The 13,914-nt window shown below is 37.3% G+C and overlaps 1 protein-coding gene across 1 annotated transcript in view; it reads left to right on the forward strand.

The window, feature by feature from the left end:
• Window positions 1–12,688, forward strand: part of ZC3HAV1L (ZC3HAV1 like) — a 64,727-nt gene extending 52,039 nt beyond the window's left edge. The window contains exons 10-13 of the mRNA XM_072652593.1: window positions 3,879–3,969; window positions 8,031–8,161; window positions 9,742–9,893; window positions 11,625–12,688. Of these exons, the coding sequence (XP_072508694.1) occupies window positions 3,879–3,969; window positions 8,031–8,161; window positions 9,742–9,893; window positions 11,625–11,908 (658 nt within the window). The 3' untranslated portion in view covers window positions 11,909–12,688. The remainder of the gene's footprint in view (window positions 1–3,878; window positions 3,970–8,030; window positions 8,162–9,741; window positions 9,894–11,624) is intronic.
• The last annotated feature ends 1,226 nt before the right edge of the window (window positions 12,689–13,914 follow it).

Consider the following 13,914-nt stretch of genomic DNA (forward strand, 5'->3'; position numbering starts at 1 on the left):
TCAGTATGATGTATTGGAAAGAGTATGGAACTCTCAGGAGCTAGGAATCCTATATTCTAGACCTAATTCTGCCACCAACTCATTGTCTGACCTTGGACAAGCTCTTAAAATTTCTCAGGCCTACAGTTTCCTCAGCTGTAAAATGAGGTCGGACTAGATGACCTCAAGGTATCTTCCGGATCCAAATCTATGATCCTAAGGCTGTAACATCTAACTTGGGATTATGTCACTTTCTGACATATCCTTCTCAGTGATTAACCATCTCTAGGGTCCCTATTAGCTCTAATAGTCTGTGACTTACAAATCACTACAATATATCACTGGTAGGTGAAAATAGATCTGCCCATTTCTACTAAGAACATTCTGGGCAAAGAGAAATAATTGTCTTTGACCCAACTCTGAGGAGGCTCTCAGTGGATTGGGGAAGGAATTCCTAGAGTATAGCTTCAATATGTTGACCTAGCGTGCTGATTACTGAGTCAGATCATGATTCCCAGCTTTATTTCTATACTAGAGTCATTAGTATATAATGTAGTTATCATTTTAATACATCATTGTAACAGTCATGTTTTTGTCCCTTCCATTTGGTTCTTTAGCATAAACTTGTAAGCTAATAGCATGTTTGGTTAATATCACAGTCTGAAGGGTCAGAATGGGAAAAAGCTTTAAGAAAAATCATGGCGACAAAGCCCATCTCTTTCATACTTGTTTCCATTTAGTTGCTTCATAAATACTATCTCTGAGTACTTTGATACTTGGGTACCTCTTCCTTAGAATCAAGAAATGTTGAACTGGAAAAGACCTTGAGATTATCTGTTCGATTTCCTTACTTTTTTTTCCCAGATGAGAAAGTGTCACTTGACAAATGGAATGAATTGCTCGAGGTATTATAGTGGACAAGGTACAGATAAGACCTAGATAATCCCAGTTCCTTGGCAGTGGGATGTTCTACCCTGTAGGATACTTCAGAACTATTTTCATTTTCCCAGTTACTTAACAAAATCCAATATTTGGGAGTAGGAAGAGGCAAGATTTTTTTGAGTTGATTACATTTTTGTGTTAGAAGTTTGATTGCTTTGTTTAGAAATATGTAGTTTTGTGTATAAAATGTGTTTAAAGTTTTACTGAAATGGCAGAATCATATTCTAAAAATTTGGTAACTTAGGGTCAGGATAAGATACCACAAATCAAGTATTTGTCATCATATTTTTATTAGCTTTTGAGACTTGAATTAGGTTCATGGGTATTTATTTTATTGTTAGAATTTTAGTTATTATCATTTGTTTACTTGTCTCTTCACATTTCCTAGATGTATTTAATCATTCACAGTAGAGTTTGGTGCAAAGACGTAGTTACATTGCCCCTCAAAATCATCCAACTCTTCTAAGAATATGACTGTTGGTTATTTTATGTGTATCTGAAGATCTATAGATAGTTATTTAATTGATTAATTGATTGTTTTTACCTTATTAATAAGTATCTAAGGCAGAATTGGACTCCATATCCAAAAGCTCTATCCACTATTTCACATAGCTGCCTCAGTACCTAGCTGCTTCTCTGCATTAACTCAATGCCTATTGTACCCATGGAGACAATATTCTTTGCTACGCTAAATTCCCAGGGCCTGTGTTATACAGTTTCAGAAAAGACAGGCAAGATGATCTCTAAAATGACAAGGTGTGAGTTTCTTCCAGGTCTAACATTCTTTCTATGATTCTAGTTTCAATTTGTTTGATACCTGGAGAGGCATCATCTTGTCCCAGGACATGAGAGAACAAGAATACTCCCATTTATGATCCTGAGTATATACATTGTTCCTATTCAACTGTGAAGTGATCTAACTCTGGGACAGCTGAAAGCTAGAGGATTATATTCAAATTACCCAAGTAGAATACCTGAAATAAAGGAAAACCCTGTTTACTCTTTATTTACATTTGCTGCATAAGTGCATAATAATGTACCCTCCCCTCTGCTGAGTACACTTTAGTAAATTTTTTATGCATTGGAGATTTAAACATCCTTGAGTTTCTTCTCAATTCTTGAATTTTCTTTGGGTAAGCTAGGTAAATCATTTTCTATTTTTAGAACTTTTTTTTTTTTTTACAAAATGTCTGATTCTGACCTGCGATATTAAAAAATCAGGATTTGCTGAACTTAAAAATAACAAAACTTCCTTTCTTTTTTTAAAATTAATTTATTTGTTTTCAGTTTTCTAAATCACTTTCATAAGTCTTAAATTTTCTTCCTCTCCGTCCCTGAGACAGCATGCAATCTTATATGGGGTCTACACATACATTCTTATTAACCATATTTTCACATTAGTCATGTTGCATATAAGAATTAAAATGAATGGGAGAAATCATGAGAAAAACCAAAACAAAACATAACACAAGAGAAAATAGTCTGCTTTATTCTGTATTCTGATTCATTCTATAATGTTGCTTCTCCTTCCCATCTCATATCTCCCCCCATTCAAGGTGAGCTTTCTCTTGATTCTTGCAAAAAATGACCTAGCACTTAGTAGGTGCTATGTTATTATTTTATTGCAAGTTGTTGTTATTAATTGGGTTGAGTTTTTTTTCCATCAGTGTAAAAACTACGTTCTCATGCCACCTATTTTAATTTTATTTTTGGAGGCAATTGAGGTTAAGTGACCCAGGGTCATACAGCTAGTCAGTGTCTGAGACCATATTTGAACTCAGGGCCTCCTGACTCCAGGGCTGTTGCTCTATCCACTGTGTCACCTAGCTACCCCTTTAATTAAAAAAAATATACATGCCCACAGTACATGACATTCTACTTCCCAAGTCAGGTTGAGAGGGAATAGAGGAGCCTGTAGCTTTGCCCTATATGCTAGAAAAATAGGAAAAAAAAGTAGACAGTGGCAGATAGGCCTAAGCAAGACATGGCCACTACTGCTACTTTGGGAGGTACAGGGAACTTAGAGGAGATAAAGGTCTAACCTGGGGTGGGGAACCTGTGGCCGTGAGGACACATGTGGCCCTCTAGATCCTCAAGTGCAGCTCCTTGAATACAAACTTCACAGAATAAATCCCCTTAATAAAAGGATTTGTTCTGTAAAACTTGGACTCAGTCAAAAGGCCACACCCAAGGACTTAGAAGGCCACAGTGGCCTCAGAACTGTAGGTTCCCCACCCCTGACTCTAATTCATCTGCTTCATGCCCTCAAGATACATCTTCATCTCCTTCAAGTTAGGAGTAATAGCACTGGGCTCTTCTGCTGTCACCTCATTCTCCTCAATACCATGACCTGACTCAATCATATAGCAAACTCAGTTTGAGGGTGTCTGGAGATCTTCAAGGGAGAAGTCAAAGAAGAGGAGGTTTTCTTAAAAAGCAGCCCTACCAAGTCATTCATAGCCTTGTTATTCTTGCTAGCCTTGGCCTTTTGCGAGAGTCTCCACAATGGGAGGGTCTTCACTGAGCTTTTTAGCCATTGGGTAGTTACCTCTCAATGTCTTTGCCTTCACTGTAACAGGGCAAGGACACAAAGTCAATTGGAGATTGTCACCTTCTCAGCCTTCTGATGCAGAATTTCTTTCACTAGCTTGCTTAGGTTCCTAAATTTTGCCCTGCTCACCTCCATTTTTTTCTTTTTCTTCTTTGTCCTCTGGGAGTTCTAACTCTTCTTTGGTATCAGAGAAAAGGATCTTCTCAGATTCCTTTAACTGGTATTTGCTCATGGTACTGATCAATATATTCAACAGCAAATATGAAGGGAAACTTCATTGAACAAAAGGACGGAATTCTCAGAAGTTTCTGAGGAATGCCCTTCCTATAGCAGCATTAGCATTCTTCATTGGGAGAATGGACAACATAAACTGAAATAAAATTGATTTCTTTCTTTCATTTTTCAGTAACCAAGGAGAGAGCAGCCGACAAAGTGCTTTCACTTTTGCGATCCCTCCCTCCTGGGACAAATCAGCTGTGCCAGATGTTGGCTATAAGGTATTTGTTTTACTTCTCTTTCGTGTATTTCCTTTCCTGTCTTACTTCCTCAGGAAAAAAAAATAATTTTACTGACATTACAAAGTAATGTGTAAACTCTTATCCATAAGAGCCTGGCCTAAAACCAATAATTCATTTATAGTTATTATACTTTTCAAAATTTTGGTTCATAAAAAGATCTCTAAATATAAACTAGTAAATAGCCATTATTACCAATTTTAAAAAATTTGTACTTTAAAAAATTTTGTTTTGTCATTACAAACATTTCTGGAAAGCAGAAAATAAACCTCCTACCTCCAGACTGAACCCTGCTATGTGACCAACAGCGATTAAGCAAACATCCATTTAAAGTGACTAACACAGTGACTACAACTCACAATGTATATAACATTCTACTATAGTATTCCTCCACCTCTCACAGTGAGGACATGTTTCATTACCTGTTCGAAGACCTTCAATGGCTTTTTAGTTAATCAGAGTTTGTATTCCTTTTTAGTAAAGTTTACATCATTATTGTAGGGGCAGCTAGGTGCTGCAGTGGATAGAGCACCAGTGCAGCAGTTAGGAGGACCTGAGTTCAAATCTCACCTCAGACACTTGACACTCACTAGCTGTGTGACCTTGAGCAAGTCACTTAACCCCAATTGTCTCATCCTGGGTCATCTCCAGTCATCCTGATGAATATCTATCTGGTCACTGGATTCAGATGGCTGTGGAGGAGAAGTGAGGCTGGTAACCTGCGCAGCCCTCCCTCACTCAAAACAAAGTCAAGTGCAAGTCATGTCATTAGTTCTCTGATGGCATGGTCTTCGGCAACGAAGGACGTACACACATCATTGTTGTTAATGCACACCTTGTACTTCTGATTCTGTTTGTTTCACTCTGCTACTGATATTTTAAACTCCCTACTCCCACCCCCCAAAAGCCTCCTTAGTTCAGAATCTACTGATTCATAACTTACAGTTATCTAGCTTTTGACTAAGCTGTGGTATGCCTTAAAAATACACCAGACAATTTCTTTTATAAAAATTTAAGTAATTTTTAAAAATTATGGAAAATCTACCTTCCTTTCCTTCCACTTCTCTTCTCTCCCTCCAAAAAAAATGAAAAAAGAAAATCAAAACCCTTAAAAACTATTCAAGCAGAATAAATCCCACAACTGGACCAGTTCCATGTCTGTCTGTGTGTCTCATATCTCAGCCACCCTAAGTCCATCGCCTCTGTGTCTACAGTTGGTAGCATGTTTCACAGAAGTCCTCTGGAACTGTGGTTGGTCATGAATCAGAATGATCAGAATGAGCAGAATTCTTAAGTCTTTAAAAGTTGTTTGTCTTTACAGTGCTGTTAATGTATAAATTATTGTGGTTCTGCTTACCTCATGCTACATTTGTTCAGACAAGTCTTCCCAGGTCTCCATTATTTTTTATAGCACAGTAGTATTCCATTATATTAATATACTATAATTTGTTCAGTCATTCCTCAATTGATGGCTATTCCTCATTAGATTCTAGTTCTTTACAACAACAAAAGAGCTGATATGCATATTTTTAGGGAGGTTAAGTCAAGATGGCAGAGTTAACAGTTTTGCTGTAGTCCCTTTACATCATTCATTACAACGACAGAATTCTCATCAGGGAAATCAAGGAAAAGTCACAATGAGTCATTTTGCTAGTGCAGAAGATCTGAGAGAGACAGAAAAAGAGGTCTGTGGATACTGGACTTGGGGCTGGCTGGGATCACAGCTCAAGAGCAGCAGCATCATCACAACAGGCAGGTGGAAGGGCAGTGGCACCAGTGGCAAGGAGCAGTAAGGAGACTGAACATTTGAACTGAAAGAGAACCCAAGGGACCCTGTACTAGCACTGGGAACAGGCAAGGGTGCCATTGGACAGCTCTGCTGAATAGTATTTAGTTCTGGCTCACAAATCCAGAGGTTGCTGTTATGAGGGAGCAGGAATTCTCCCTGGGTAAGGATCAAGGAATAAGTTCCAGAACTATAGCTGTGTGGTTCTAAGCCTATGAACAGGGTGGGGGTGGGGGGTATTCAGTTCTAATCTTTAGCTCCACATGGAAGCTTGCAGTGGAATAAATCAGGCAGCAGACCAAAACTAAGGGGGAACCAGCAGAACCTCCCAGTGGGCTATCTATGACTGAGTTGAGCTGCAGTCTTTGGAAATTCAACCACCACACATATCATAAAAGAAATACAGACCAAAAAAACCCCACCACACACACACAAAAGTGAAAAATACTATGCTTTGATCTGCATTCAGATTCCATCAGTTCTTTCTCTGGAAGTGGCTAGCATTTTTCATCATGAGTCCTTTGGAATTGTCTTGGATCATTGTATTGCGGAGAACAGTTAAGTCATTCACAATTGATCACCATACAATGTTGTAGTCACTGTGTACAATGTTCTCCTAGTTCTGCTCACTTCACTTTGCATCAGTTCATGAAAGTCTTCCAGCGTTTTTTTGAAAGCATCCTATTTGTTTCTTATAGCACAATAGTATTTCATTATAGTCATATACCACAACTTGTTCAGCCAATTCCCCAACTGATAGCATTCCCTCAATTTCTAATTTTTGCCACCATAAAAAGAGCTGCTATAAATATTTTTGTACATGTAGGTCCTTTTCCCTTTTTAAAAAAAATCTCTTTGGGATACAGACTTGTTGTAGTATTACTGGATCAAAGGGTATGCACAATTTTATAGGCCATTGGGCAAAGTTTCAAATTATTCTCCAGAATGGTTGGATCAGTTCATAGTTCCACCTATAGTGCACAGTTTTCCCACATCCCCTCCAATATTTATCATTTTCCTTTTCTGTCATCTTAGCCAATCTGATAGGTGTGAGATGGAACTTCACAACTGTTTTAATTTACACTTCTCTAATAGTATTTAGAGCATTTCTTCATATGACTATAGATAGTTTTGATTTCTTCATCTGAAAACTGCTCATTCATATCCATTTGTCAATTGGGGAATGACTTGCACTCTTATACATTTAACTCAGTTCTGTGTATATTTGAGAAATGAGGCCTTTATCAGTGACACTGTATAAAAATTTTCCTCCAGCTTCATGCTTTCTTTCTAATCTTTGTTGCATTGATTTTGTTTGTGCAAAAACTTTTTAACTTAGCATAGTCAAAATTATTCATTTTACATCTCATAATGCTCTTTATCTCTTATCTGATCATGAATTCTTCTCTTATTCATAGATCTAATAGTAAACTATTCCATGCTCCTCTCATTTGCCTATGGTATTACCCTTTATGTCTAAATCATGTACCCATTTTGACCTTATCTAGGTATTTGGGTGTAAGATGTTAGTCTTTACCTAGTTTCTGCCATGCTATTTTCCCAGCAGTTTTTATCAAATAATGAGTTCTTATCCCAAAAGCTTGCATCTTTGGGTTTATCAAACACTAGATTACTGTGGTTATGTACTATTGAGTATTTGTACCTAATATATTCCACTGATCTACCACTCTGTTTCTTAGATTGCTTTGATGATTACTGCTTTATAATATAGTTTGAGATCTTTATAATATAGTTTGAGGCCACCTTCCTTCACTTTTTTGTCATCAATTCCCTTGACCTTTGTTCTTCCAGATGAATTCTGTCATTATTTTTTCTAGCTCTACAAAATAATTTTTTAGTAGTTTGATTAGTATGGCAATGAATAAGTAAATTAATTTAGATAGAATTGTCATGAATAATTGATATTTCTCCAATTGTTTAGATCTGACTTTGTATAAATAGTGTTTTGTAAGTGGGTTTGTCTTGACAGGTAGACTCCCAAGTGTTTTATATTGTCTACAGTTATTTTAAATGGAATTTCTCTTGGCAGTATATAAAAAGGCTGATGATTTATATGGGTTTATTTATATCCTGAAATTTTGCTAAAATTATTAATTATTTCAATTAGTTTTTTAGTTGATTCTCTAGGATTCTCTAAGTATACCATCATATCATCTGCAAAGAACGATGGCTTTGTGTCCTTACAATGTACAGTTTTAACGAGACCTCTGTATGCCTGTGCCTTTTCACCACATAGCTTGTGACGCTCAATGAAACCTCTAAAGAATTCGGTGATGTTAAGAGCCAATTTGAAAAGACAATGACAGGTTTCGTCATTCAGCGTATCCAAAGGATTCAGAATTTGGCCCTTTGGCAAGTCTTCCAATGGTTCGTTCCAATTTCCTATCATTTTCTTATTTTTTCTGGGTCACTTTGACTCAGGCAAACTTAGTAGAATTTAGTAGTCTAGAGTACAAGTAATACAAGTAAGAGTACAAGAATACAAGTAATTAAAATATTCATGGGGTGTTTATTACTGTCTCTTTAGAAGTATTATACAAACCACTTAGTACAGTAGAAAGAACTTTGAGCCACAAATTGGAAGACCTGTGTTCTCATCCTGCCTCTGAGACACTTCCTCTCTATCAAATTATTAAACTACCATGGGCCTCAGTTTCCTCACTTTCAAAGTGGAAGTGTAACATCTGACTCACTAATCCCATAGGGTTTTGTATGACTATTAAAGAGATTCTCTGGGGCTATTTGTGCTAAGCTGTGAACAGGATTTGTGGAAGCTCTTTCAAACCACAGGGCTCTTTAGCTCTGACTGAGAACATCTGAACCAGAAACATGCCTGTTTGTGTTCATTCAGTTTATCGATAATACATACACATACTTTCAGATTATAGCTCTACTAGATGTAGGGATTGTCAATCCAATTCAAGAAACATTAATTAGAAGATTTAAAGTTAAATAAAATGCTTTAATTGAAAATTAATTAAATTATGTGCAAGGTATCATGCTACATGTTGGGGATAAAAATACACAAATAAAGCAACTCCTGGCCTCAAGGGGCTCATGTGTCTTGTGAATTTAGCCCTTTGTTTTCTCTGTCAGAAGAAATAATTGTGCCATGTTTCATATGGTCCCCACTCCCTATTCTCATTCTTTTTCATTCTCCACTCAGTGCACTTTGCTTACAACCTCTATTACCAGGGGAAATGGAAATGGCCTGCTGCCAGGGATGGTATGGCCCAAGGCCAAAGAAGTGGTAGTAGGAGTGATGAATCAGAGCCATTTAAACCTGATAGTGAAAAGATTGTATTAAAACCCTGATAACCCCTCTACCCTGAATAGCCAGTTACTTAATAAATCCCCTTACCTTATTGAGTGAAAAGTTAAAGCAGAATTTTCCAAATAGCTTGTTTATTCAATAAACTATGAATTCTCAATTATGCTTCTTTCCTCTTGTATTCTATTTACACTTTGCTATACAGTTCAGGGTTTTAGATCTTATTAATCAAAGAATATCTTAGATGTGAAAGTTCTTGGTTAACTGTGAATGCTATACAACTATAACGACCATTATTAGGATCATGATGATGCCTCTAACTAGTATTTATATAGCAGGTGGTACATGCTGTGTTTAGTGATTTACAGATTTCTCACTTGATTCTCACAGCCTTACAACCCTGGGAGGGAGGGGCTATTATTGTCTCCATTTTACAGTTGAGGAGAATTTCATTGTGATAATGATAATGATGATGACAATGATGATGATGATAATGATAGCTTACTACTTCCTTACTGAATTAATATAAACCACATCTATCCAAGAACGCACCATGCATTTTGAAATTTGGCCAATCCATTAAGTGAATGTGTCATTTTAAATGTTGCCAAGGTCTCTATTTTTGTAAGAGGAAATGGAATTTGCAGTGATTAAAATCTCCCATATTTTTCCTTAGGCAGAAGGACCAGATGAAAAAGGTGAATGGAGGAAAGGATGTGGATGAACGACATCTATTTCATGGAACAAAATACATCCATTTGAATGACATCTGCAGTCATAACTTTGATTGGAGGATCTGTGGGACCCATGCAACAGTTTATGGCAAAGGTTTGTGTGTCAGTGTCTCTGCCTTCAGTGTGGGTGTTTTTGTATTCATATAGATTTGTATAGGGAGGAAGTCACCTGGGATTGGGGAAGGAGGTAAGTCTATATTGGTTTGTGTATTGCCATCTTTTGCATCCTTGACAGCTTTTTTTCAACATTCTATTTAATGCCAAGATAATTTCCTGAGTCATTATTTTTTGCTGCTTTATCCTGATTTTACTTTAATTAGCTCTCAAGAGAAGTAGAATCAGTATTATTAATAATTATGGCAAGGTACAGAATCATTATCCCTATCCAAAATTTGTATTTGGCTGCCTTAAGAATATTTTATTGTGTTATTTTCCTTTTTGTTTCTCAGATATGCTAGTTTTTATTTCTCTCTGCATCAAAAACCTTCAGATCACTTAGGGTCAAGCTGCAAGTCAAAGAAAGAAGAACTCAGAGTGGCTTTCACACCAATTTTGAAACTAAGACTCATTGAAAAAGTGCTTACACTGAACACTCATCACTGTCTCTCAGAGACACATGATCCATAGATGTACAAAGACAGACCCAGCATTGGGTCTTACTAGGAAAGAAGGGGCTTATTGAGTGGGGAAGAGCAGGTGCTGGCTTCCATGCTTTTGTCTGATTCCTCTGCCTGACTGCCTCATTTCTATGGGGTTTAGATTGCACTCAAGAATAGGATCCTCAAGACTGAATAATTTGGAGAGGACAAAGAAGAATATCTGAGGGAACAGTAGAGAGCAGAAAAAAAAATAAAAAGTGAAAAAATAAAAAACAGTGAAGAGGGAAATATAAAATGAAAAGGAAAACATTTCAAGGAAGAGGAAGGGAGGAAAATAGATAAAATCATTTTTTAAAAAAAAAAATGTTTTTACCAAGGTTTGTAGTTTCCTGCTTTGTATCAATTTAGTAAGAAGTTATAATTTCAGTAGTGTACAATCTTGCTGTTTGGTTTTCAGTTGTGTCCAACTCTTTATGACCACATTTGGAGTTTCCTTGGCAAAGATACTTGAAGTGGTTTGCCATTTCCTTCTTCAGCTCATTTTACAAATGAGGAAACTGATGAAAATGGAGTTAAGTGACTTGCCTAGAATCATACAGCTAGTGAGTGTCAGAGTCAGATTTGAATTCAGGTCTTCCTGATTCCAGGATTAGCACTCTATCCACCATGCCACCTAGTTGTACCCTTAAGACTTCTTTGAGAAAGGCAAAGAGTCCAGGACTAGGGAGGTGCTGATCCAATTGTCCATTGCCTTGATCAGGCCCCATCTGCACTGTTTTCAATCTATGAATTAATAGATAAGTATTAGAGAATTCTTTGATGCCCTGAGTTGATTTAAGCCCTTCAGCCAGGAATGTCAAAAGTGGGATTTGAACCCATATCTTACTCCAAATCCAGTGTATATCAAAGAGTAACAGTGGTTCTCCAAGCTACTATATTCTCATGAATTCTCTCCTACCAACTGCATGAACCCAGAGAGGGCTCTCCTTTGGAGCTAATACGTGTTTTCTTTTAAGTCAGTTGATCAGAGAATTCATTTCCATATTAAACATTTTGAAATATTGAGTTGTCACAAGAATGGACATTTACATCTGAACATAACTGTGTGCAAAATGTCTTTAGCTAAGTTATAACACATTCTGTGTAGGAAGGGCAGAGGTTTTTCTTTGGCTACAGGAATCAATGCTATTCTAATCCCCATTTTTGTTTTTTTTTTCTTGCTCCAGGAAGCTACTTTGCAAGAGACGCAAGTTATTCCCACAATTACTCAGAGTCTGAGACCAATGTCAAAATAATGTTCCTGGCTCGAGTTCTTGTTGGAGTTTTCACTCAAGGAGATTCAAAATATGTCCGGCCGCCAATGCGACAGGGTACACAGAACACCTTTTATGACAGCTGTGTCAATAACAGATTGGATCCCACCATCTTTGTGATCTTTGAAAAGCATCAGATTTACCCAGAGTATGTCATAGAGTACACTGAGAAGAGTAAACAGTGCACCATTAGTTAAGGCAAAAGAAGTCACTGTTTCCTCAGTTGAATAATTTTGTGTGTGTGTGTGTGCGTGCATGCGTGCACGCATGAGTAGTATCAAAGTAGCTTTTTTTAACCTTCCTGTTTTCAAGAAGAGCAGTAAGTGATCATCGGAGAGCAGTTCCTCTGAGCTGAGTTGTAGAAGTCTTTTGTAGCAGATATGTTTATGAAAAATCATATGTAACATAATTTCCAGAAGTAGAATACTGTTTTAAATGCACCCAAGGAGCTCACTATTTAAAGGTGTGCAGCATTCAATCATGATACAAAGAAAAGATCAACCACAAACAAAATGTCACTACCAAATTTATTTGTTTTCAAAGTTTGGAAGATTTTCTTAAAATGGAGGAGTTTGTTTTTGTTTTTTTGTTGGTTTGTCTTGTCTTTTAACTAGTACACTGGAGCAGGGAACCTCTTTTAGCTACTCTCCATTGTTTAGGAGAGCCAGGGATGGGGAGGATAGACAACCTGATGAATCAATCAACTAACATTTAGTAATCATTAACTATGTACCCGGCAATGTGCTAAGTGCTAGTGATACAAAGAAAAGTAGAAGACAGTCACTTCTCTCAAGTTCACAGTCTACTGGGGGAAATCACATGCAAACAACTGTTACCAATCAGCTATATAGGAGATAAACTGAAAAAAATCAACTGAAGAAAGACACTAGAATCAAAGGAAATTAGAAAAGGCTTCTTGTGGAAAGTATGATTTTTAGCTGAGACTTAAAGGAAGCCAGGAGATAAGAGTTGACAAAGAGGAACATTCTAGAGAAAATGCCTGACGCTGAGAGATGGAGTGTCTTGTTTGTGGAATACCAAGGCAATAGTCTCACTGGACTGATGGAGTTGGGTGTAAGGTATAAGAAGACTCGAGTAGGAGGGGGCTAAATTATAAAGGACTTTGAATGCCAAACTGAGGATTTTGCATTTGATCCTAGAGGTGATAGGGAGCCACTGGAGTTTATTGTCATCCAGTGGAGGGTGATATGGTTGACCTGGTGTTTTAGGAAGCTGAATGGCAGCTGAATGGAGAATGAACTGGAGTGGAAAGTCTTGTGAAAGGCAGATTGACTAGCAGATTATTACAGTAATTCAGATGGTAAGGTGATGAGAGTCAGGATGGTGGCAGTGTCAGGGGAGAGAAAAGGGTATATTCAAGAGATGTTAAAAAGGTAAAATTAATGGCCTTGGCAACAGATTAGAGGTGGGGGGAATGAGAGAGTGAGGAGTTAACAAGGACACCTAGGTTTTGAGCCTGGGTGACTAGGAGGGTGGTAGTATACTTGATCTGGAACTTTTAATAATATGGAACTTTTGGAGAGGAAAGGGGGATTTTTTCAGAAAGACAATGAGTTCTATTTTGGATATGTTGAATTTAAGATGTCTATAGGACATCTAGTTTGAGATGTCTAATAGTCAATTGGAGATTTAAAACTGAAGGTCAGCAGAGAGGTTAGTGTTGGATAAGTAGGTTTGAGAATCATCAGCATAGAAATGATTATTGAATTGGGAACTGATAAGATGCCCAAGTGAAATTATATAGAATGAGAAATGAAGGCCCAAGATAGCCCTATGGGACATCAAGGATTAGCTGAGTAAAGATCCAATAGGAGACACTGAGAAGGGAAAGTCAGATAGGAGAAGAACATGAAAAAAAAAATGAGAGAAGGAAGTCTTAAGGACAAGCAGATGATCAAGAGTATCAAAGGCTGCAGAGAGGTCAAGAAGGATGAAGATTGAGGGAAAAGTCATAAAATCTGGCAACTAAGAGATGTTAGTAAATTTGGACATATCAGTTTTGGTTGAATGATATCAGAAGCCAAACTGCAGAGAGTTAAGAAGAGAAGAAAGGAAGCACAGGGATCTATGGTGGACAGTCTTCTCAAAATGTTTAGCAACAAAAGGTGGGAGAGATGTAGGGTGAGAGTTAGTGGGGATAGATGGATCAAGTGAGGGTTTTTTGAGTATGGGCGAGACATAA

Source organism: Notamacropus eugenii, chromosome 3, assembly GCF_028372415.1.
Source record: "Notamacropus eugenii isolate mMacEug1 chromosome 3, mMacEug1.pri_v2, whole genome shotgun sequence".
Lineage (NCBI taxonomy): Eukaryota > Metazoa > Chordata > Mammalia > Diprotodontia > Macropodidae > Notamacropus > Notamacropus eugenii.